Source organism: Physeter macrocephalus, chromosome 14 (assembly GCF_002837175.3).
Source record: "Physeter macrocephalus isolate SW-GA chromosome 14, ASM283717v5, whole genome shotgun sequence".
Classification (NCBI taxonomy): Eukaryota; Metazoa; Chordata; class Mammalia; order Artiodactyla; family Physeteridae; genus Physeter; species Physeter macrocephalus.
This window is the reverse complement of record NC_041227.1, coordinates 58647314-58670832: the sequence shown is the minus strand read 5'-3', so window position 1 is coordinate 58670832 and position 23519 is coordinate 58647314. Positions and strand designations below refer to the sequence as shown.

The window sequence follows — 23519 nt, the reverse complement described above, 5'->3', positions numbered from 1 at the left end:
TCTTGAATAAGGCCAAGAACAGGAAACTGGGAAAGCCACCTCATCCTCAAAACAATCCCTTGGAGACACCCTGTCACGGTCCCCCGCCCCAGAGCCTTCCAACGCAGAGTGTCCCGGCTCGCCCATCTCCACGTCCCAAGGTCTCTACTCCCAACTGAAATCTGAACTCTGTGCTCCGCATCCGTGCCAAGAAGCATCACGGGCACTGTTGAAGAGGACACCGACTCGATGGCCAAAAGCACAAGCTTTGGAGCTGAAGGCCTTGAATGCTATCACCACCACTTCCTGGCTGTGTGGCCTCGGGGGAGTCACTCCACCTCTCTGACTTTGAGCCACTCATCTCTCATTGGACTATACACACTCAACGTTACAGGACGCCCCTGGCGGTCCAGTGGTTAAGACTCCGCACTTCCACTGCAGGGGGTACGGGTTCAATCCCTGGTTGGGGAACTAAGATCCCACATGCTGTGCAGCATGGCCAAAAAATAAATAAATAAACAAACAAAAAAACCCAGTGTTAGGGGAGGGAGAGGCCACTGGGGGTTGAACCTGCTGCTGCTTGCTTCTACCATATTATTACTGCCACTATTATTGTTGTTGTTGTCGTTATCATTGTTTGAGTGAGGATAACAGCTCATAAAGCCATGTGCCGGAATGCTGAAGCCTCCCCAAGGAGACTTTCTTTCGTTCGTCTTGCTCCAGGCTTAGTCAAAGTCATTTGACAAAGTCTGTCAGAAAAGACTCCACTCTGGCTCACCCGAGTCCTCCTACCATGGCCACCGACCTGGAAGCACCCACAATGGCTACTGTCAAACAGGCCACTATTGTGACAACCAGGGACACTCCCATCACGGTGGAGATGGTGCCACCCTTGAGAGCCTAGACTCTGGGCCAAACAGCTGGGGTCCCATCCCAGCTCTGCTACATATGAGCTGTATGACCTTGGGCAAGTCACATAACCACCCTGGGCCTCAGTTTCCCCATCTGTAAAATGGGGATGATAACAGTCTATTAACCTCATAGGGCTGTTTTTGAGGATTAAATGGAAAGCGTTTTGTCCAGAGCCTGGGACTAACGAGCACCGTGACTGTTAGTTATGATCATCAGTCTTACCGGGTCCTGTAAGGCAAGGTCGTACCCCTACTTTGGCCCATGATACTCTCCCTCTGACCTCTGATGCTCTAGCTGTGATGGCCTCCCCACTGTCCTTCAATTTCACCCAGGTTTTTTCCCCCACCTCGGGGGCTCCCACCCGCTGTTCTGGCCCTGGAATGCCCTTGGCCAGGCCAGCTCCTTCACATCCTTCCAGCGATGCTGGAGGAGAGAGGCCTACCCGTCTAAAGCTCCCCCCTCCCGGGTTCTTCACTAGGACCAAACCCCGTGCATTTCCTTCAGTGCCCCTATGTTTATGGGGCAGCACAGGACAGGGGTTACCAACCAGACTCGAGCCAGGTGGCCTGGGTTTGAAACCAGCTTTGCCATCTACTAGCTGGGTGACGTCACCTCTCTCTGCCTCCGTTTCCCCATCAGTCTCTACTCCACTACTGTGGGACGGAATCATTAGGACTTATAAAGAGCTTAGCACAGTCCCCAGAGCTTTGCAAATGCCCTGCACGTCTGCACTATCAACTACTTCCCGTTTGAGTTCTAAGTGTCTCTCTTTCCCTCCTACCTGTAATCTCCCCAAAGCAGGATCATGTCCTTCATCACCTGCGTACAGGAGGTGCTCATTAAAGACTTGTTCAACAAATGAAAGAAGGGGTGAATAAATCTATCTGAAGAGCAACCAGAAATGTGCAAAGAAAAGCCAGAGACTCTGTCCCCGCCTGTGACCCAACAATCCTAGTTATGGGCACAAGCCCAAAGGAAATAACTCAAACAGCAAGAAAAGGAACAATTTTCACACGCTGGGCCATTCTCAGTGACAACCAGGAAGCTCCCAGGCACGCAAGAGCTGAGCAAACAGCGGCAGGGGATCCTGCTGAAAATGACCCAGCTGTCACGAACCAAAGCCGGGGCCACCTCCGGCCCTGGAGAGGCCACCAACAGAGAGGGGCAGGTATTGGCCACCCAGGCTCACGCCCTCTGATGAGGGTTTTTAACCTGCATGTGAAAGCAGACCAAGAACAAGAGCTGTGACACCATCTGCAACCACCTAAGAGCTGTGATTAAGGGTTAGGGGAGGATCCCACATCACAGAAATGCTTGGTGCTGAAGGTGGAAGGGAGGTCTTGTTTTTCTGGAGAGGTTTAGGTACCCTCATAGAAAGTCCTTAAATAGCCCCAGGCACTGTCTCAACCTGTCTAATCCCTGAAACAAACTTATGAGGAGACAGGTCCTATCACTAGTCTCCATTTTACGGATGCGGAAACTGAGGCACAGAATGAAAACGCTCCTTGACCTGGGCCAAGGAGACCGTGTTACCCGGAAGACCAGAAGTCAACTGTGGCTAACTCGGGGGCCAATCGAGGGGCCTACATCGCTGTCCTGTACTTTTTCCATCTCTGCTTCCTCCCCGATCCTCAGATTTCACTTTGGACCAGAGCAGGGACTGCTGTGTAACGATGATGATGATGAAGACGACGGTAATTAACAACCATGGAGAGCAACAGTAATAATAACAGCACTTCGCAGCGATAGGACTGGCACCATAACTGTATATTAACTCACTTAATTTTAGCGCTCTATGAGGCAGGCGCTACCATTGTGCACACATGAGAAAACACAGGCAGAGAGAGGTAAAGTCACTTTACTGAGGTCACACTGCTGGCAAGCAGCAGAACCAGGATCTGAGCGGAGGCTCCACTGGCTCCCTGTGTTGCTATTTTCCTCTAAACATCTTCCCAACTGGCCTCTATGAGGCAGGGAGGCTGTGGTTTCACTTGTACTTAGCACTGGACCTACAGCAATAATACACAGAAGAGGGAGGGATCAGAAACTATTATCTTGGGACTTCCGTGGCGGTCCAGTGGTTAAGACTCTGCGCTTTCACCGCAGGGGGCACGGGTTCGATCCCTGGTCGGGGAACTAAGATCCCGCATGCTGCGTGGCCGAAAAGAAAATAGAAACTATTATCTTATTGCATCAATTCAAAGGCCCATGTTTCATCACGCTACATCTGTCTGCATCTCGAGATCAGTGCATCCTACAATCTCTGCTGGCCACGTTTTCACAGCCTAGCATCCCTGAAATTGGGAGGCATGTCACAACTGCCGGCCTCCTCGATTCGATGAGATGTGGTGTGCCTCTCTCAACACCCCAGCCTCTTCTCTAATCTTACTGCACCATGAAGGATGGCAAGAGGCTTTTTCCTAAGTTTCCAGAATCAAGAAGGAGAAATGAAAACTGCCCTTACTTCTTAGCCAAGCTAACCCTAGGAGAGAGGCAACCACCAACCTGCCCCACCTCTTCAGCACGGCTCCATAACAACTCAAGTAACTTTAATGGGGGTGCAGGAGGATGAATGTAACTGTCAAGCTACCTGACCAGGCCACCTAGGGCAAAACTGCCAGCAGCCTGATCTGATAATCTCCACCTGCCAGCTGCGTTCTTGTCTCCACAGTTCCTTCCCCAGGCCCTTGCCCAGGCCAGGTTGTTTTTGCCAAACCCAGGCAGAGAGGAGGCAATAAAACCTCCTACTCAACAAAGGACGTACAGCCCTTTCCCAAGGGCCATGGTTTCTGCCTGGCCCCATGAGAGAAATCCTCTCTGCCAGCACAGTGTTCTTTCTGAAACACGCACTGAGATAGGATCTGCCTTGGAAAAAGGTTTTTATTTCAACCACTTCTGGGTCCATGAGCTCCCTTCTCCTCAATTTCTATAAGGTACTTGGGGAGCATTAACATGCTGAATTCACGTCCACATGTATACTTCTCAGGTTTGCTGCAGATCTGATTAGCTGTGGGAAGAGGCCTGAAAAGTACGAGCAGGCTACTGATGTAAAGTGTTACCGATATACCGTCACCCGGGAGAAAACAGAATCACACAGACAGTGATAAGTGACTAGAAAATCATGGCCTTGCCCAAAACATGGCAGCATGTGGACGGAGTCTGGGCAAGGGTTTCTCAATCTTCACACTCTTGACATTTGGGCCCCGATAATTCTTTGTTATGGGGGGGCTTCCCTTATGCATTGTACAATGTTAGCAGCATCCCTGGCCTCTACCCACTGGATGCCAGGAGCACCCCCCCTTCCAGTTGTGACATCCAAAAATGTTTCCAGATGTTGACAAATGTCCCCTGGGGGCAAAACTGCCTGGAGGAGAGAACCACTGATCTAGGCAGTTTGCAGAATATCCTATTTTTTCATTTAGTGGTGACATATTTAACAGCTATTAGGTTAATACAAGAATATGACCAACCTGCAACCTCATAGAAATTCAAAAGTGACGTGAAACTTCCTTTGGGGATGAATTTATTTAGGTTTAAAAAAAAAAAGTGGGGCTTCCCTGGTGGCGCAGTGGTTGAGAATCCGCCTGCCGATGCAGGGGACACGGGTTCGTGCCCCGGTCCGGGAAGATCCCACATGCCGCGGAGCAGCTGGGCCCGTGAGCCATGGCCACTGAGCCTGTGCGTCCGGAGCCTGTGCTCTGCAATGGGAGAGGCCACAACAGTGAGAGGCCCGTGTACCACAAAAAAAAAAAAAAAAAAAAAAAAGTCAACTTATTTAAAGAAAAGTACTAAATAAGTAGGTGGCAGACACTACTGGTTAGCTTCCTCAACAGCCTTTCCCAACTCCCTTCTCGCTCGCTGTCTCCCGCTAAAGAAGCGTAAAACCAAATGCTCAATTTCCCTGCCTCCCTAGTAGCCAGAGGTGGTCATATGATCCAGCTCCAGCCAAGGAGACATGAGCAGAAGTCTATAGCACCAGGAGACGGGCTTTGAGGGAAGATTTTTACTCTCCTGAATAAAAAAAGATAAATGAGGCTGGTGTGGTCCTTCTCTCTTCCTACCTTGAACCTACATGTGATGGCAGCCATTCTGGGGCCTTGAGGGAAAGACAGAGAAAATGGTGTCAGCCCTGACACCACTGGGTCGCTAATCCAATGCCAGCAACCGCCAGAGGTACTAGACCTCCTGATGTGTAAAACAATAAATACTTTTAGGTCTAGGCCACTGGAGTTATGCTTTCTGTTTCTTAGAGCCAAATGCAATCCTAATAGGTATGAAGTGAGATATAAATGTCAAAATCATGAAGACTACACACAAGGGACTGAGGGTGAGATAGTGGAGAAGAGGGCAGGCACTGAGGTCAAACTGGAAGCTTTGAACACTGTCTACAACCCTTGCCAGCTGTGTGAACAGGGGCAAGTTTAACTGTGCCCTCAGTTTCCACATCTAAATAAGGGATCATAAGAGCACATACCCAGCATTACCATGAGCCTAAAACCAAGTATTTGCAAAGAAGGCACTACTTGACATAGAATAATCCTCAATGCATGTTATTTTATTTACAAAAATAAATTCTTACTGAAGTCACCCAGTAAAACAGGACTAAAGATTAAAATTGGGGACTTCGCAGGTGGTCCAGTGGTTAAGAATCCATCTTGCAATGCAGGTGACGCCGGTTCGATCCCTGGTCGGAGAACTAAGATCCCACATGCAGTGGGGCAACTAAGCCCACGTGCCACAACTACTGAGCCCACATGAAGCAGCTACAGAGCCCATGTACTCTGGAGCCTGCGCGCCACAACTAGAGAGAAGCCAGAGCTCAGCAACGAAGATCCCGTGCACCACAGCCAATAAATAAATAAGACTAGAATTGATTCAGTCATTGGTTCTTTGCAACACTTAGAAAGGAAGCTGCCTGTAAGGATTGTATGTAAAATACCCCTGCCTTGGTGCTAAAGACAGAAAATCAAGCAACCAAGACTTTCTGGAGGATCCAAGTCTAGAGGTCCATGTCTGTCTCCTCACGCCAGCCCCCCTTCTCTCCAAGCTCCACACTGGCCTTCCTTGTTAAGCTGGGGCTTTTGTACATGCTTTTTCCACTGCCTAGAACACTCTTATCTTCTGCTTTTGTCTTTGTAGCAAACTGCTAGTTGTACTCCAATACCCACTCTTCCTGAACCCCTAGTAATTAATCTTCAGCTGGGCACATGCCTGTCCAGAAAAGAAACTACATTTCCCGGACTCCCTTGTAGCTAGATGTGGTCACATGACGAGGTACTGGCCAGTGGGATGTGAACAGAGTGATGTGGGTGACTTCTGGGTTGCACCCTTCTGCCTCCTTCGCTCTGGCTGGAATGTGGACATGGGGGTACACATTCTTTTTTTCTTTTTTTTTTAATATTTATTTATTTTATTTTTGGCTGTGTCGGGTCTTAGCTGCGGCGTGCGGGCTCCAGAGTGCACGGGCTCAGTAGCTGTGGTGCACCGGCTTAGTTGCCCCGCGACACGTGGGATCTTAGTTCCCCGACCGGGGATCAAACCCACATCCCCTGCATTGGAAGGCAGATTCTTAACCACTGGCCCATCAGGGAAGTCCCAGGGGTACACATTCTTGAGTCAACAATGTGGGCAGCACCTGGGGGCAGCAAAGCAACAAGACAGGAAGGGCCTGGGCCCCTGACACCCTCAGGGACAGAGCTGCCACACCAAACTGGGATTTGTACACCAGAGAGAATTTAGCTTCTATATTAAGCCACTGTGTTTAGGGTCTATGCCACATACAGCCAAACCTATAACATCATATAGGCTCAGGAAGTCTCTCCTTTCCTTCGTTGGATCAGATCAAACCCCCTACTACATCACAGAGCTCCCTTTCGTAGCACTGCACAGCTATGATTTTCCACTCATTTGTTCAATTCCCAGACAAGACTGGAACTCAAAGATGGCAGGGAGCTCTGCTCTGCTCACCTTTGATTCCCAGCATCAAGTTCAGTGCAAGGATAACCAGGAGCACCCAGAGAATGTCGACTGAATGGGCCCAGGCTACGGGACCAAGGGGTGAGAGCTCTGTCCTCTGAGCACGGCTCACAGTCTTGGGGCACTGACCCTCGGAGGCTCTGTCTCCTGCAAGGGGCATCTAAGAGGGTGGAAAACATGCCCCTCCGACACCCACCCAACCTTGCTTCACATCTTTCCCGGATCTCCCTTACACAGAAGTTAAAAAAACAAGGCTATCCAACTGCCTGGAGAGGAAACAATTATTAGCAAATTACTTAATTAGGCTCATGTTGACATTTCACCTTCGAGTAAATATGTTAGTTAAAAATGGGTCAAATCCAAGATGCACAGTTACTGAAACATAAAGAATGTTTTCAGAAAATCCCGTTCCTGCTTTTAAAAAAATATCTTATATTTGGGATGTGCGGAAAAAAGAGACTGAAAATTAAAATGCCAATAAGAGGTTATCTCTAGAAGAGCATAATCATGGAGGATTTTCACATTCTACTATACTGGTTCCTGTACTGTTTCATTTTATACTGGACCTCTTATAATGTCAGACAAAGAAGAGCATAAGAGAAAAGAAATCCCTTTAAGTAATTCAATCGTGACCATCTTTACAGTAACCGAAAACCTGGAACTTCCCAAGTATGCATCTGTCAGCAGTCTCAGCTGTCATAGCCCACCTTCACTCCTGTGCCATGGATTTAAGTACTTAAGCAAGTCTTCTTAATCCTCAACTACAAAGAAAATCTGCAGAATGAATTTCCCCACCCATCAGCCCAATTTCAGAGCTGACACCCAACACCCTGGCATGCCTCATCCAGAGCCGGGCACCCTACAGGCACCCCATAACAACTGGGCGAATTAGCCCAAATCCTCAGATGCTGGGGACCCCTGCGTGGGCCCAGAGGTTACAAGGAGGTGATAAACCAGAAGAGAATTGCCGCACCAGAAATCCCCACTCCACCGACCCCAAATGTCCATCACTGTCCCCTCCTGTCCAGCCTCCTGCAGAACCACAGGGAGTGCCTGCCACGCTTAGCTAAGCATCCTCTATATCTTGCCTCTTTTCTTTCCAACTCTGTGAGATACACGGCATGATCATGATCCCCACTTTACAGATGAGGACACTGAGGCTCCCAGAAGTGAAGTGACTGGCCCAAGGTCACACACTGGGAACTGGCAGGACCGATTTTCGCACCCAGGCCCCTGAACCTGGCCTCGTGACCCCAGCCATATATGTCCCTGGCTTTCTTTGGAGCTACACCTTCTCCTAGGCCAAGTATCCCCGTGCCTTCAGCTGCCAATGCTTGGCCCCACCCCCACCCCCAACTAATATCCTCTTTGGGAATAAAGAGGGTCTGATGAGGGGGTGGGCCATTTCTCCAACCCCTCCCCACCAAATATGCAAATGAGATGGAAGTGGGCCAGCCCTGACCCCAGCACCAAGTGTGAAGTGGTCCACCTAGACCACAAGGATCTCAGTGGACAAAAGTAAAAGAAGGGAGAGCTCCATTACACTACAACTGCAGCCCTCAGAGACTAAACTACCACATGTCTTTTCTCCTCGACCCTGAGTGAGTGAAACTGTTTTTGAGGAAGAAGCCTTATCATAGGGCTCCTGGATAATCTAAATTATAACTACCAGGTCACCTTCCCCAGCACCCTGCAGCTCCAGCTTTCCCCTGGGCCACTGGTCTCCAGCGTTACAAAGCTGATTAGAGGGACTGCAGAAGGCACTGCCATTAATATGCACCTGTCATCTGCTATTAACAATCATGAAAACAACAACAGTAATGATGGGCACCCTTAGAGAGACCCTGCTAGAATTGAGCCACCACTTTTTTATTTATTTTTATTTTTTCTTGCAGTACGCGGGCCTCTCACCGCTGTGGCCTCTCCCGCCGCGGAGCACAGGCTCCGGACGCGCAGGCCCAGCGGCCATGGCCCACGGGCCCACCGCTCCGCGGCACGCGGGATCCTCCCAGACCGGGGCACGAACCCATATCCCCTGCATCGGCAGGCGGACCCTCAACCACCGCGCCACCAGGGAAGCCCGCACCACTTTTTTAAACACAAGCCAGGCTGTAGATAGGACAAAACCTTTGCGATGATTTGAGATATTCACTCCACTCCTAAGAGTATGTTCTAAGAAAGTAAGTCAACAGGCACTACCCATATGATATTCATTACAATGTTCTCTGTGAAAGAAAAAAAAAAAAGAAGGGGGGAAACAGCAACCTAAATGTCAAACCACAGGCAATAATTATATAAATTACAGTCTACCAATACTAGGAACTACTGCTTGGACATTTAAAGGTATAATTACAAAAGCTCTGCAGGAACATGGGAAAATTCTTACAAGAATAAATGAAAATGTGGGATAGAAAATAGTACACACTCTACAAGTGCAACCTGCAAAACCACATAAAAATCTGGACAAGAATCGGATGTTAACACACCAACAAACAATGGCCAATGGAAAAATATGTGCAACACACATGATAAACAAAGGGGCAAGATTCCCAATATGCTGAGAGGCCCCGCAAATTAACAAGAAAAAGCAAACCAGAGTAAAGATGTACAAAAAGGACACTGAAAGAAAGACATGCACAGAAAAGAACACGCAAATCACCAGGGAATTATGTTGTAGGATGCTCAGCTTCTAACTTCTAAGGGAAACGTGGGTGAAAAAAGATATCTTTTTTGTCCATCAAATTAACAGAATTCGGCCATGTCCAGTGCCAGGAAGGATGCAGAGAAATGGGAATTCTCCGTCCCTGTCACTAGGAATGGACTTGCTACAACTTTTCTGGAAAATAACCAGCCAATACCCTTTAAAAATTAAAATTTACATAATTTTAACCCATGTACAAGAATGTTCACTGGAGCATTGTTTACAGAAACAAAAAATGGGGAATAACACAAGCAATGTTATTAGCTGGGAAATGGCTGAATTAATTATAGCAAATCTATATTATACAATTCACTAAGGAATTACTAGTGAGATTCTATGTATTGCCATGTATCATATGTTAAGCAAAAATAAAAAGTGATGATTATGACATAACCCATTTTATTTTTAAGCATATTATTTATGTTTATAAACATTTCCATGATTACAGTGAAAGGACAGGAAGTATAGCTTGGTTATTGATTAGAGAGAGAGTTAACGCTTTATTTAAATATCTCTGTTGTTTTCTCACAAGGAGTATCACTTTGGGAACAAAAAAACTCTACAATTAAACTAGAAAGTGTACATGTAAAAATTAAATCCAAGTTGTATTAGCTTGTATTAGCATGTATTAGTTGTATTAGCATGCATTAGTTGTATTAGCATGCATTAGTTGTATTCACATGTATTAGTTGTATTAGCATGTATTAGCATTAGATTATGAGTAAAACTTTTACCTGTTGTTAAATTGTTGATGTAAAAGTACTTTTTAAACAACAAAGACGTCAAAGAACATTAAAAATTTAAACATATCTTTTTAAAATTAGAACAAAACCAATCATTCTCTGGACCAAATCCACTGGAACGTAAGGTTTAACTCTGCTGGGCAAAAGCCTCTCATACACAGGGAAGCAACATGAGCCTGGTTAATTCCCAGCCTGATCAATGCTCTCAAATGCCACAAACATAGCAGGTGCTTAATAAATGTTGGTGAGTCCATTAGTGGGAGTATAAACTACAGCTCCACCTGACAATTAGAACTGTCAGATTTCAAAATGCACATATCCCCCAGCCCAGCAATTTCTGGGGAGGTAGGGATTTACTCTGCTTTGTCATTTACATCTATTTGCATACAGTACCAAGATGAGTGCTCGTGGCAGCACCGTTCATCACACTGAAAACTGGAACCAAGGACCCTGACAGCAACCGAGGGAGGACTGGGTGAATACACAGCACAGTCCCTAACAGAAGAAAATGTGGCTTGTAAAGTATTATTCCCTTTTTCTTTCAATTTGCATGGACGTAACATGTAAAGAAAATCAACACTGGTTTCTTAGTGAAAGGAGCCAGATACAGAACATTATTTAGAATATGAAACTATTTGGGGAGGAAAAAAAGATACTCATTTTCAATCTCTCCCCACCCACTCACCCTTCATACATATTTGCATACGCTCGAAATTTTCTAGAAGGACAGCCAAGAAACTACCATGAATGGCGACTTCTGCAAACAGAGCACAGGGAGAGGAAGTACTGAAACTTTTACTTTCCCTTTATATTCTTGTAGAATATAGTTTTATTCTGGGATTTTTATAACTTTTTTTTTAAGTTATAACGTTTTTAAAAAGATAATTTTTTGAAAGTAATAGCACAATCAAAAAAGTTACCCTGCAAGATCTTCCAGGCCAATTAAACATCTAGTCTTGTTTTGTTTTTAACATCTTTACTGCAGTATAATTGCTTTACAATGGTGTGTTAGTTTCTGCTTTATAACAAAGTGAATCAGCTATATGTATACATATATCCCCTTATCTCCTCCCTCTTGCATCTCCCTCCCACCCTCCCCCTATCCCACCCCTCTAGGTGGTCACAAAGCACTGAGCTGATCTCAACATCTAGTTTTAAAAGAAGAGTTTTCTAGCAATCTATAGAAAGTCATCTTAATCATGCAAGAAAAGCACCTCATCATCTTAATGGGTCCTGAAAAGGCTTTGGAGGGGAATCAAGTGGGGAATCCCAACTTGATCTGACCCTGAACGGCGCAGCTAAGGTTCTGAAACAGATGAAACTCATTGAAAAATATAAACCTAAGACTCATTCAAACCTAAATGGATCAAAAGCCCATGACTATCGGGGAGCAAGTAATGCTCCATCTCCTCGGCAAGCTGCAGTGAGCTTCTTCCTTGGAATTTCCAAGCCCTTATTATTACCACAAGCCATTTTATTAGTGCTTTATGGATTTTTGCAGAATGCTCCAGGCAAGATTTTCATGAGACGGGCTCTGCACCTCAGGGTCTTTTGCATTTGCTGTTCCCTCTATCTGAGACTCCCTTCCCCCAGCCCTTGCACGGCCAGCTTTGCCATTCAGGTCAAAGGTCAAATGTCACCTCCTCCAAAAAGCCTTCCCTGGACATGCCCCTATCATAGCCTGCACCCCTGTTCACATCTTTGCGGCACTTGCCGCCACCCAAAATCATTTTGGTCATCTCCGACGTAAGCTCCATGAGAACATGGGCCCCGTCTGCCTTGTTCATGGCTGTATTCCCAGCGTCTAGAACAGTGTCAGCACACAGTAGGTGCTCAATTAATAATAAAAGACTGAATAAATGAACGAGTGAGAAAAGGTTGCGGGAAGAACAGGAGAACGAATCCAGTGTTGTAAAAACCACTCTCAAGTTGTCCGTGCTGGGGAAACGCAGGCACTTGATAACTGCTCTCCAGAGAGGAAGGCATCCCCAAGCAAGTATCAATAGTTACCCAAGAGGCCAATAGAAGGTAAAGGGAGGTTCTCAGAGAGACAACTCACTGAGAGGGAAGGAAAAATTCTCATAAAACCTGAATTATTCCCTGAGGGTACCGGATGCCACCCTCCCCGGGTCATCTAGAACCCATTTTCCAGAACTTGGCAACCTCCTCCAGGAAATGAAACCCCACAATTAAACCAAGGGGAAACTTAAGTAGAATCTCGACTTTGTAATTGTCCACCTATCCTGGGGCAGTTTAAGATAAAGGAGCAGCGCTTCAAAGCTGACCTCTAAGGACCAGCACTTCACCCTGGCACTGAGCCGTCAGAAACCCCACTCCCAACCCAAATGGATTCGGGGAAAAAGCCCTGGGTGGAAAGCAGCAAACAGCATGGAAACGGCTGCAATCGCTTCTCTAGCTAATTGGAGTTTAACCTCCTTAACATCTCATCAAGCTTCTCCACAGCAACCCCAATAAGCCAATTACGTGAGATGTTCAACAGCCTAAAAACTTAAAGAAACGCAGGAGGGGTGAGGCAAAAGTCTTGCCCCAGATTTCTTCTCCGGATTCCTCCCCACCAACAGCTGTGGGACTTGGCCACCCAGGGGACGTCTGACAACGTCTGAAGACATTTTTGTTGTCACACAGCGGGGAGGTGCTACTGGCATTTAGTGGATAGAGGCCAGGGATGCTGCCAAACAGCCCACAGCGCACAGGGCAGACCCACCACGGAGTTATCTGGCCCAAAAGGTCAAGAGTGCCCAGGATGAGAAACTGCTCCACACCTACCACCCCTCCCCGACGCTGACTTCCTCACTGCTCGGCCTTCAAGAGGGAAGCAGGGGTTCCACAGCTCCACCGGAAGAGACGCTGTCTCAGTTACCATGCCAGCTTGGGGGAAACACTCGCCTCAGGATGTTCAAGTCCTTGTCATTATCTCAATCTATTTCATCAGCCCTTTATTTCTTTTGGCAAAACGTTCAGGTAAGTTTTTATGGGCTAGAGTTTTACTGACCATTAAGATCTGATGAAATCTAGACCTTATCCCACAGTGAAAATCTGGAGTCAACATCACAAACTAGATGCTTGCTTCAAATTCCCCAGGCATTGATAATTTGTTTATCCATCCCCCTCCTGCCAACATGACCAAGCTAGAGCAGCACCAAACCAGTGAGCCAGAGCGGCCCCAGTCACCTCACCAAAAGGCTGGGCTTCAAAGCAGGAGATGCAGACTCAAATGCCTATGGGTGCCAGGTGGGGTCCATCAGTGAGGGAAGCAGACCAGGTAAGAAAGCACGAAGAAAAAAAGGCAACGGACACCGGGCCTACGAATTAAAGCTGCAATAAGGAGGAGCGGGGACTGGGGCAATCCGGGGCCAGCAGGCCTGTTCTGGAGGGGGCAGCCCCAGCTGACCACCACCACGTACAAACGTGGGCCCTCGTGCAATCAGATCTTCCGATTTTTCAAAAGTCAGAAATGCAGATTTTTCTGTGAATTCTTCCCAACTGTACATATTAGCAATCACAGTAATTCAACATTAAAATAAAGCCAAAGCAGCACACTAGGGGGCTAGATCGAACTCCCCCCAAGGAACTTGTACCTCAGACACTCAAATTCAAATGTTAATTGCGCCTACAGTGTGCCAGGTTCTGAGTCCTGGAAAAAGAGACAGACCAGACTCAGTTCTGACCTTTGCAAGACAAAATATAAGCAGTTGGATGTGGAAGCTGGAAGGCTTGTTCTACCTGAGAATCCATTCCAAACAGGTAAGGGACTATTTCATCCTTAGAGGGCTCTGGAAAGAGGTTTCGACCCAGCTCACAAGCCACTCCAAAGCTTCATGTCATTCATTCCTTCAATAAATATTTACTGAGCACCTACTATGTTCCAGGCACTGTTCCAGGTGCTGGGATTACACAGCATAGGCAAACCCCCTGCCCCTGTGAAGTTGACCTTTTGGTGAGCGTTTACAGGGAGTAAACAAAATAAATAAGTAAAAGATTTGGTGTCGATGGCAGCACGTACTGGGTTGGGGTGGGGGGGTGGGGAGGAGCCAGAAGCACTGGGAATACAAGGAAGCGGCAGGGAGTCAGGGAAAGGCTGTCTGGGGTGACATCTGAACAAGGATTTGAAGGTGCAGGAGCATTCTGGGCAGGGGAAACAGCAATTGCAAAGGCCCTGAGGCAGTGTGAGGGAGACAGAAAGTACCAGGTGATGTGGTCAGAGAGGTGAGGGGACCAGATGCTGTCAGGCCTTGTAAGCCTCTCTAAGCCCTCTGGCTTTTTCCCTGAGGGAAGTGGGGCGTCGCTGCAGGGTCTTGAGCAGAAGGGGGAGAGGGTCTGACCTCTGTCTTTAACAGGAGCCCTCTGGCTGCGGGGTTGAGACCAGACTGTAGGGGCCAAGGAGGGCAGCAGGGAACGCACTGAGGCGGGAACATCCAAAGGCAGGATTGAGCCCGTGGTGGCTCTGGCCGGAGCAGTAGCTGGAGAGGCAGTGAGAAGCAGGCATTCTGAAGGAACAGGCAACAGGATTTGCTGACACATCAGCTGTGCAATGGGAGGCAAAAGTGGGGAGTCAGGGATGACGCAGGGTTTGGGCCTGAGCCTCTGGGGACAGGGCTGCCATCAACTGAGATGGGGAGGGCTGGGGTGAGGGGGCTCAAAGTTCCATGTGGGACGCGGTAAACTGGGGCCACCCATGAGACACCCAGGTGGAGACGTTAGTTCCAAAAAGTTGAGAACACGAATGCAAAGAGAGATTTTCCATCCACCACTGCGTTCCCAACGTGAGGCTCCTCCAAGACTATCACAGAGCCGGTCCAGCTAGGAGAAGATCACTTCTCCTTGTTGTTGGGTCGCTGGGGCTTTGTTCTGCAAGGCTGGAGGGGAACCCAGGAACCCTGAACTAGCCCTTGCCCTGCCCTTGTCCTGCCCTAGCCTCTCAAATGGCTTTTCTCCTCCCAAAGCCATCCGCCTTGTCACGCTGCCATTCTGGGCCTCGGATTCAACATGCGTGAAGTGGGGTGGACAGAGGGGAAGACCCCATCAGTTCCAGGGGCCCTCTGGCTCTAATCCGCAAGGGAGAGAGGACACTGGAAGGAGGGGCGGAGAGGAAGGTACAGGAAGGCACAGTGATGCATCTAAAAACCCATAGAAAATCTGAAGAATGGGGGAAAAATAAATCCGCTCATTCTACATTGTTGTAAAGCCTAAGGGAGCTAATACGCCAGGAATTAGACTGACCTCAAGGTCAGACCTTACCCCAAGAAGAATTTCAAATGGTTTCTAAAATACTCCTTTTCTCCCACCCTTTAGCAGATAAATTGAATATTCAGGGGGTTACTCAGGTGGAAGATGGTTCAGGGCAGCTCCGTGGCAAAGTATCAGCACCAGGACCAAATACTAGCAGGACTCCATGAACCATGACACAGATCCGCCACTTCTGTTCATCCCCAGCAGCAGCAGGTACAGCGGCAAAAATTAACTAGAATAAATTCCAGTTGCTGCACCGCTCACATGTACTAAGTGCTAACTGTATACCAAGCAGCAACATTCTAAGCACCTGCCAAGGATTCTCTTGGTACCGTGTTACCATCCTCATCATACACATGGGGAAACTGAGGCATGGAGGGGGAAGTAACTCGTCCAAGCTGCAGAGCCAGGATTTGAACCCCAGGGTTGTGAGCACTGCTCGGAGCTGCCATACTCCACTGTTTACTGACTTGTCGCTTACTTTTCGACATTTTCTGATTTTTCTACACTGGATGTGCAACACATTAATAAACAAATTTTTTTTTAATTAACTCGCAAGGGGAGGCCCGTGCCCATTTTCTCAACCATCACTTAAACATCAGCCACAAAACAGTCCTTCCTACCCGCCCCCCTACAACCACCCTCAAAAAAAAAAAAAAAAAAAAAAAACAAAGGCAAACCCAGCGCTGGGGAACTCAGCCGCTATTTTCCATTTAGATAACCAAGTTCCTCTTTATCCATCCCAGAGCATTTGCCTGGGTGAAGGTGGGAAGTCAGCCAAACACTCACCACGGGCTATTTCCACGTGCTGGTTTTTCTGGCCATTTCCTGGGGCTCAGAGGCAGGCACTGGCCCAGGAACAAAGCTCTGACTAGAGTCTCAGGTGGGCTAGATCGCCTTGATTTCTAAACACATGACCTTGGTCAAGGGAGGAGGCAGGCATGACTGGGTGGGTGGCCCAATCCCATGCCCCAGGTGAAGAAAAAGTGAGTCCAAAGGAAGGACAAGCAACTCGAAACACACAACTTCATCTTTGGAAAGAATAACAATAACTACTGCTTAACTCTGTGCAGGGCACAGGCTGAGCCACTTGCACAGATGGACTCATTTACTCTTCAAAACAACCGCAGGAGGTTGAGACTTTGGGGGCCCCCACCCCCACTTTACAGATGAGGAAACTGAGGCACAGAGAGGCACACTGGCTTGCCCAAGGTCACACAGTCTCTCCTGGCCTTGAGTGTGTGCCCTGGAAAACACAGAAGTCACTGCTTTCAATTACATTTGGTTTCTCCTGCTACCTGGAAGTTCTCATGCCCCAGCTGCCTACTCTCAAACTCTGGTTCCAGGGCACCTCCAGAAACTGGGACATCCAGCAAGTCCAGAAATCCAGAGGGAGGAAGCGCAGAGGAAAGTCTGCAAGGCCAAAGACTGGGGAAAGATGCAGGGCCTGGCAGAAGGGAAAGTCAACCACCCGGCAACTTCTGTAGTAAAAGTCCTTGCAGGAGAAAAAACACAACTGTTTCCCCGGATGAGCTTCTTCAGCTAAATAAACGGAGGACACCCCCAAACCCAGTCGACTTTGGAAAACCTGACTAGACATCAACTGCCAGTTGCCATCAATAAAATACACCCTGGTGCAGAATCTAATTTACGGTCGCCTATTTTTTCCCCTCTGTAATTTATGAGAAGAAAATAAACAAGGAAATACTCCAGTATTCACAGCCAACACTAGACCAGATCCCCATCTGATTCTTGCAGAAATCATCTTGCTGTTGTTACACCAGGTACGGGGAGCAAGGACTCCTCAGATTTTCCTCTCTCTGCTAAGTACAACCCTACTTTGCAAGTAAGTCTGCTCTCCAATTAGTCCTGGACCGTGAGTGCAAAGCTCTGGACTATTTCCAGCCCCAGAGTAAATCTCTGATCCCACTGGACTGAAAATGTGAGACATACCCAGAAGTGTTTTGTTATTCTACCAAGTGATACCTCCCCAAAATAAAGCCTTTCCCACGGGGCCCTCAAGGATGACTTTTCAACACTCCAAATGCAGCCTGCAAGGAGAGGACCACAAAACAGAACAAGAAGGTATTTTTGGATGCTAATCACTGGCTCCAAAGAACCAAGGGTGTTTCCCTCTCCTGATTCCTAAACAAAAGTGGGAAAACTATCCTGTCCAGAACTGCTTTCCGTGTTTACCAATAATCAAGATGGTGGGACACAAGAGTGCTTCCTGTAACAAAGAGGCAAATAATTGCTGGGAAACTAAAGCCCAAGACACTGGGGATTAAACCACAGAGAATGGACTCCGAAGACTCAGCAGGCTCAGCAATGGACATTCAGAAGAAACCTGGAGGTGGGGGTCCCCACAGAGACGAGCCTCACGTTTCAGGGGTGGAATGGCACGCCCACTGGTACCAGGATACTGGGCATCCTCAGCTGCACCCCAAACCTGACCCCAGGGTCAGGCAAGTCAGAGCAGGGGTGAGCAGCCCTACCTTCTTTCCTGGCTGTTCCTCAAACTTCCCTAATTCTCCCCCTGTTCCCCCAAACTCCCCTCAAGTGTAAGCAAAAGGAAAGTAAAAGATGACAAAAAAATTTGTAACCACAGTCGACTAACGTGGATGCAAAACAAGTGGGGAGGAGGAAAACCTCAACCCAGTCGCTGGAAGCCCCTTTCCACAGCCTGAGCCCTTCCCCAGCTCAGCCCTTCGGTAACGGGGTGTTAGCGAAAAGAGGGCTCCAACCCACAAAGGAGATGGGGGAACTTAAGCAGCGAGACACCCCCCACCTCTGGCGCCTCCTCCCCCGGCAGGTTATTTTTAATCGAAAAGGGAACCCCAGAGCGGAAAAGACCCCTCTTTTCAGCCCCCTCTCCCAGGCTCTGGCCCCTCACCTTTCCCCAAAAGCCCCAGAGCCGGGTATAAGCAACCCCTCCCCAACGCCCTGCTTCCCCGGAGCCGAGTCACCCAAGTTTTCCCCCATCAGCAGCACTCCCGACGGGGCCGGCTGCGGGCGGGATGGGGAGCGGAGCCCCCAGGCCAGCTGCAGGGTGGGGAGCCCGGCGCTCGGGGCGGCAGGGGTCCCCGGGGCTGCGGGCCCAGCCCGCCCTGCCCGGCGCTTCCCCCCACCCGCCTGCTTCCCCGCCCGCCGGCCTCCCTCCCTCCCGCTCCCCGCCGCCGGCCCCACGCGGCCCAGGCGGCCGCCGAGCACTTACCCAGAAGGGGTCTGAGCCATCGGCGCTGCAGAAGCCGCGGAGCGCCATGCGGCCGGCTCGGGCACGGCGGGCAGCGGCGAACGGACAAGCCCGGCTGCTGGCGGCGGCGGCGGCGAGGGCGGGAGGCAGCGGCGGAGGGAGCCGGGGCCGCAACGCCTCCTGGTTGGCCGGCGCGTCACGGGGATGCGGCGGCCCCGCCCCGCACGGCCCCGCCCCGCTCACCTCGTCCAGCCCGCTTGGGCCACGGCGTGAGGCTGCACGGTCGCCGGTCCGGCCGCTCGGCCCCGGACCCTCGGGCGCCCGATCCTACCCCCTCATAAGAGCCCCGGGGAAGGCCGCTGCAGATGCGGCCGCGACCTTTGCGCCCAGACCCCGCGACCAGTTTTCAAATCCTGCTGTAACAACAACGACGACGACAGCAATAGTAATAGAAATAACCGAGGGAAATAGAGTGTACTGATCAATCTGTGAGCCAGGAGAGTGCCAGACACCGTAGCTGCGTCCTTATTGCACCCTCAGTGTTATGACTCCCTTTTCATGAAGGAAGAAAACAAGAGGCAGAGAGGTTTGAGTGACTTCTCCAGGGTCACCGGGCTTACCCAGCCTGCTGACTCCAGAGCTGACGCAGAAACAGTAGGAGGTGGATACTCTATTTAATCTGCTCTTTACAGGTGGAGAAACTGGAGCTCAGAGAGGTGAAGCGACTTGCCCAAGGTCACACAGCTGGCAAGTGGCAAAAGTGGGATCGGAACCCATGACCAGTCTGACTCCAGAGCACTCATAGCCTGAAGGCTCCAATCTCCAACCCAAACAGCTGTGTGCAAAGCAGCTTTGACATTTTCTCCACCTTTTCTGCAGCACTTAGGAAATAACCAGGTTATTGATCCTTACCTTTGAGGTAAAGAAACTGAGGACTAGAGATACAGTAATAATTAACAAGCATTCACAGTCATGGGGCTTCCTAAGGCTGAGTTGTTAGCAATGAACATGAATTAACTTGTGTAATGCTCACGAGAACCCCAAGAGGTAAGTACTATTATTATCCCCATCTTGCAGTTGAGTAGACTGAGGCCCACTGAGGCAGAGTACTTTGTCAGGGATTCTGTAGACCGTAAGTGGCTGAACCAAACTTTGAATCCAAGCTGACTGATCGGGAAGGGAGGACTCTATAATGCTAACCATCTTGCCATACTGTCTCTTTTTTTTTTTTTTTTTTTTTTGCAGTAAGTGGGCCTCTCACTGTTGTGGCCTCTCCCGTTGCGGAGCACAGGCTCCGGACGCGCAGGCTCAGCGGCTATGGCTCACGGGCCTAACCACTCCACGGCATGTGGGATCTTCCCGGACCAGGGCACGAACCCGTGTCCCCTGCATCCACAGGCAGACTCTCAACCACTGCGCCACCAGGGAAGCCCACTGTCTCTCTTTAATATACAGGCAGCCAGTGACAGAAGCTGGGCCTGGGGCCTGGGAGTCAAAGCTTTCCTGCTTAATCCCCTGCCTGATGTATGGTTTCCATTACATACACACACACACACACACACACACCAGCTGCACCAAATAAAACAGGAACAGTGATTGAACTTGAGACCGCCCCACTCCCCCTGCCACTGCCCTGCCATGGACCTAGTGAGGGAGGGAAGGAGATAGGATTGTTTTCTGTGATTTTGTTTTTTGGCCCAGGTTCCCCTCAGGGTAAGTGAGTTTTTATAGGATAATTACTTTCAGGTTATAATGCTCTTTGGGCTGTTGCTTTGACATTTATACATTTAACAAATACTTACTGAGCATTTACTGTACACCAGGTCTTGCTGGAAACAAGACAAAGTTGCTCCTCTTATGGAGCTTAGAGTGTTGGGGTTTCTTGCAGGGGTGAGGGGTTAAAGTGGTTTTTTTTAATGGGAGGGGAACAGGTTAATCAAACAATCACATAAAGTGTATTTACAGCTGTGATAAAAGCTAGGAAGAAAAAGTGGGAGTAAGAGGGTTTTAAAGGGTCCTGGCCTACTGGCAGTGGAAGTCAGCAAAGGCTTCCTGGAGGAAGGGTCTTTTGAACTGCGATACAAGTAATGAGTCTGGTTTCATGAGGCCTGGGCTGTGTTCTGGGATGAAGAAAACAGCTTATGGAAAACCATGAAGCAGGACAGAGCAAGTCCCTGGAGGAACCTGAAGACAGTCTGGGTGGCAGGAATCAGAGACAGAAGCAGAAGGGACTCATCTGGGGCAGGAGGGATCAGGAGGGGCCAGAGCATGCAAGATCTAGTTGGCTAGAGGAGGGGTTTCAGCCTGGCCACATGAGTGATGGGGAGCCATTTGTGGATTTTAAGCGGGGTATGAGATGGTCAGATTTCTTTCCATTTTTATTCAAATTCTTTATTCATCCATTCTTTCAACAAATATTTATTTTTATGAAAAGGTGCTCAACATCATTAGTCATCAGGGAAATGCAAGTAAAATCCCAGTGAAATACCATTACACACCCACCAGAATGACTGAAATGAAAACGCCAAGTCTTGGCAAAGATGCGGAACAACCGAAACTCACCCTCTGTTAGTGGAAGTGTAAATTGGTTCAACCACTTTGGAAAACCATTTGGCAATTTTTGCTAAAGCTAAACATACAACTACACGGTGACACAGCAATTCCACTCCTTTCCCAGAGAAAGGAGTGCTTTTGTCCATCAAAAGACATCTACTAAAAATGTCCAGAACAGCTTTATTCAAATAGCCCAAAACTAGAAACAACCTGACTGTCCATCAATAGTCAAAAGGATGAACAAATTGTGATGTGACACAGCAAAAAAATTAAAAGGATCAAACTACTAATGCATGTAACATTATGGACAAATCTCATGACACATAATAAGGAGCAAAAGAAGCCAAACATGAAAGAGTACATTTTTCATGATCCCATTTAGATGAAGTTCAAGCACAGGCAAAAACTAATAAATGTTGATTGATGTCAGAATAGTGGTTACCTTTAGGGAGTGTGATTAGGACGAGGTACAAGAGAGCCTGCTGGAGAGCTGGAAATGTTCTATAACTTGATCTGGTGGTCATTAGATGGTTTACACACACACACATTTTAAAATTTATTGAGCTGGACACTTAAGTTTGCTATGCTTTGCTTTGTAAAAGTTATACCTTAGGGAATTCCCTGGCAGTCCAATGGTTAGGACTCTGCTGCCACTGCAGGGGGCACAGGTTCGATCCCTGGTCGAGGAACTAAGATCCCACATGCCACACGGTGCAGCCAAAAAAAAAGGTTATACCTGACACGAAAATTTGAAATAGAAAATAAATAAATAAAATAAAAATATTTATTGGGGCCTACCATGTAGGTGCTGTAGACACTTCGGTAAACAAAACAAAGATCTCTGCCTTCGTGAGAAGCAAGCAGACGACAGACCAAATGAATGAGGATACCGTTTTCCAGGAGAAGAAACTGAAGGTTAGAGGGATGAGATAACTTGCCCATGATCCCACAGCTGGGATGTGGCAGAGAGGAGACTCAGCCCTGCTTTAACCACCAAACCCTCTCCGCACTTCTTTTTCAGCCACAGACTCACAAGTCTTCCCCTCCCCTTCTTTCCAATCCCCTTCCTTCCCACCTGTGGATCAAGTACAGTAATGAACACCCTCAGACCCAGCAGCTCTGGGCCCTGGACCAAACCCACTCAATGAAAACAAACAAAATAAATTGATGGTGAAAATGCAGGATCTGGATTTCAAGCATCAGCAGCCCTGGTAGACCATGAGTTGAGTGAATCATATATCAAGAATGCCAGAGAGATCCTTTTTGTTTTTCCCTGAAATCAGAGTACCATGTTCCTGTTCATTTATTTCACAGGACTTTTCACTATTTGTAATCATCTAATTTACTTGCTCCATATAGGCCTCCCCAGCCATACTGGAATCTTCCAGCTACTGCTGTCTCTCACCTGGACTGCTGTAACAGCCTCCTGCCTGGTCTCCCTATCCCTGTCCCTCCCCACTGCAATCAGAGCTCAACACAGCAAACCAGAGGAGTCCTATTAAAGCAAGGAAGCAACACCCCTGCATAAAGGCCCCCTGGCCTCCTATCGTGCTTAGTACAAAATCCTACTGGATGTGATCCAACAATTCCATTTCTGGGTAGACCCCCAAAAGAAGTAAAAGCAGGAACTTGAAAAGATATTTCCACACCAATGTTCATAGCAGCATTGTTCACAATAGCCAGGAAGTGAAAGCAGCCCAGGTGTCCATCAACAGATGACTAGATAAAGAAAACGTCGTCTATACATGTAATGGAATATTATTCAGCCTTAAAAGGGAAAGAAATTGTGACACATGCTACAAGGGTGAACGTTGAAGACATTATGCCAAGTGAAATAAGACAGTCATAAAAGGAGAAATATTGTATGCGTCCACTTATATGAAGTTCCCAGAGGAGTCAAGTTCATACAGACAAGACAGTAGAATGGTGGTTGCCAGGGGTGAGGTGGGAGATGGGGACTTAGTGTTTAATGGGTATAGAGTTTCCATCTGAGAAGAAGAATAAGTTCTGGAGGCGGATGGTGGGGACAGTTGGACAACAGTATGAGTATAATTAATGCCACAGAACTATACACTTAAAAATGGTCAAGGGCTTCCCTGGTGGCGCAGTGGTTGAGAGTCCGCCTGCCGATGCAGGGGACACGGGTTCGTGCCCCGGTCCGGGAAGATCCCACATGCCGTGGAGCGGCTGGGCCCGTGAGCCATGGCCGCTG

General features: G+C 48.3%; 1 protein-coding gene and 1 pseudogene across 8 annotated transcripts in view; one reads left to right on the top strand and one right to left on the bottom strand.

The window, feature by feature from the left end:
- ABCC1 (ATP binding cassette subfamily C member 1 (ABCC1 blood group)) overlaps nucleotides 1–18891 on the bottom strand; it is a 162165-nt gene extending 143274 nt beyond the window's left edge. For 7 of the 8 annotated variants that reach the window (XR_003682852.2, XR_003682853.2, XR_003682854.2 and 4 more), the window contains exon 1: nucleotides 14655–14856. Coding sequence is in view for 4 of the 8 variants with exons in the window: in XM_028498746.2 (XP_028354547.1) it covers nucleotides 14655–14747 (93 nt within the window). In the remaining 4 variants the exon portion in view is untranslated. Of the gene's footprint in view, nucleotides 1–14654; nucleotides 14857–18775 lie in introns of those variants that run through there. The other variant, XM_028498745.2, reaches the window with a different exon arrangement.
- Nucleotides 18822–23519, top strand: part of LOC112064831 (transforming protein RhoA-like) — a 30533-nt pseudogene continuing 25835 nt past the window's right edge.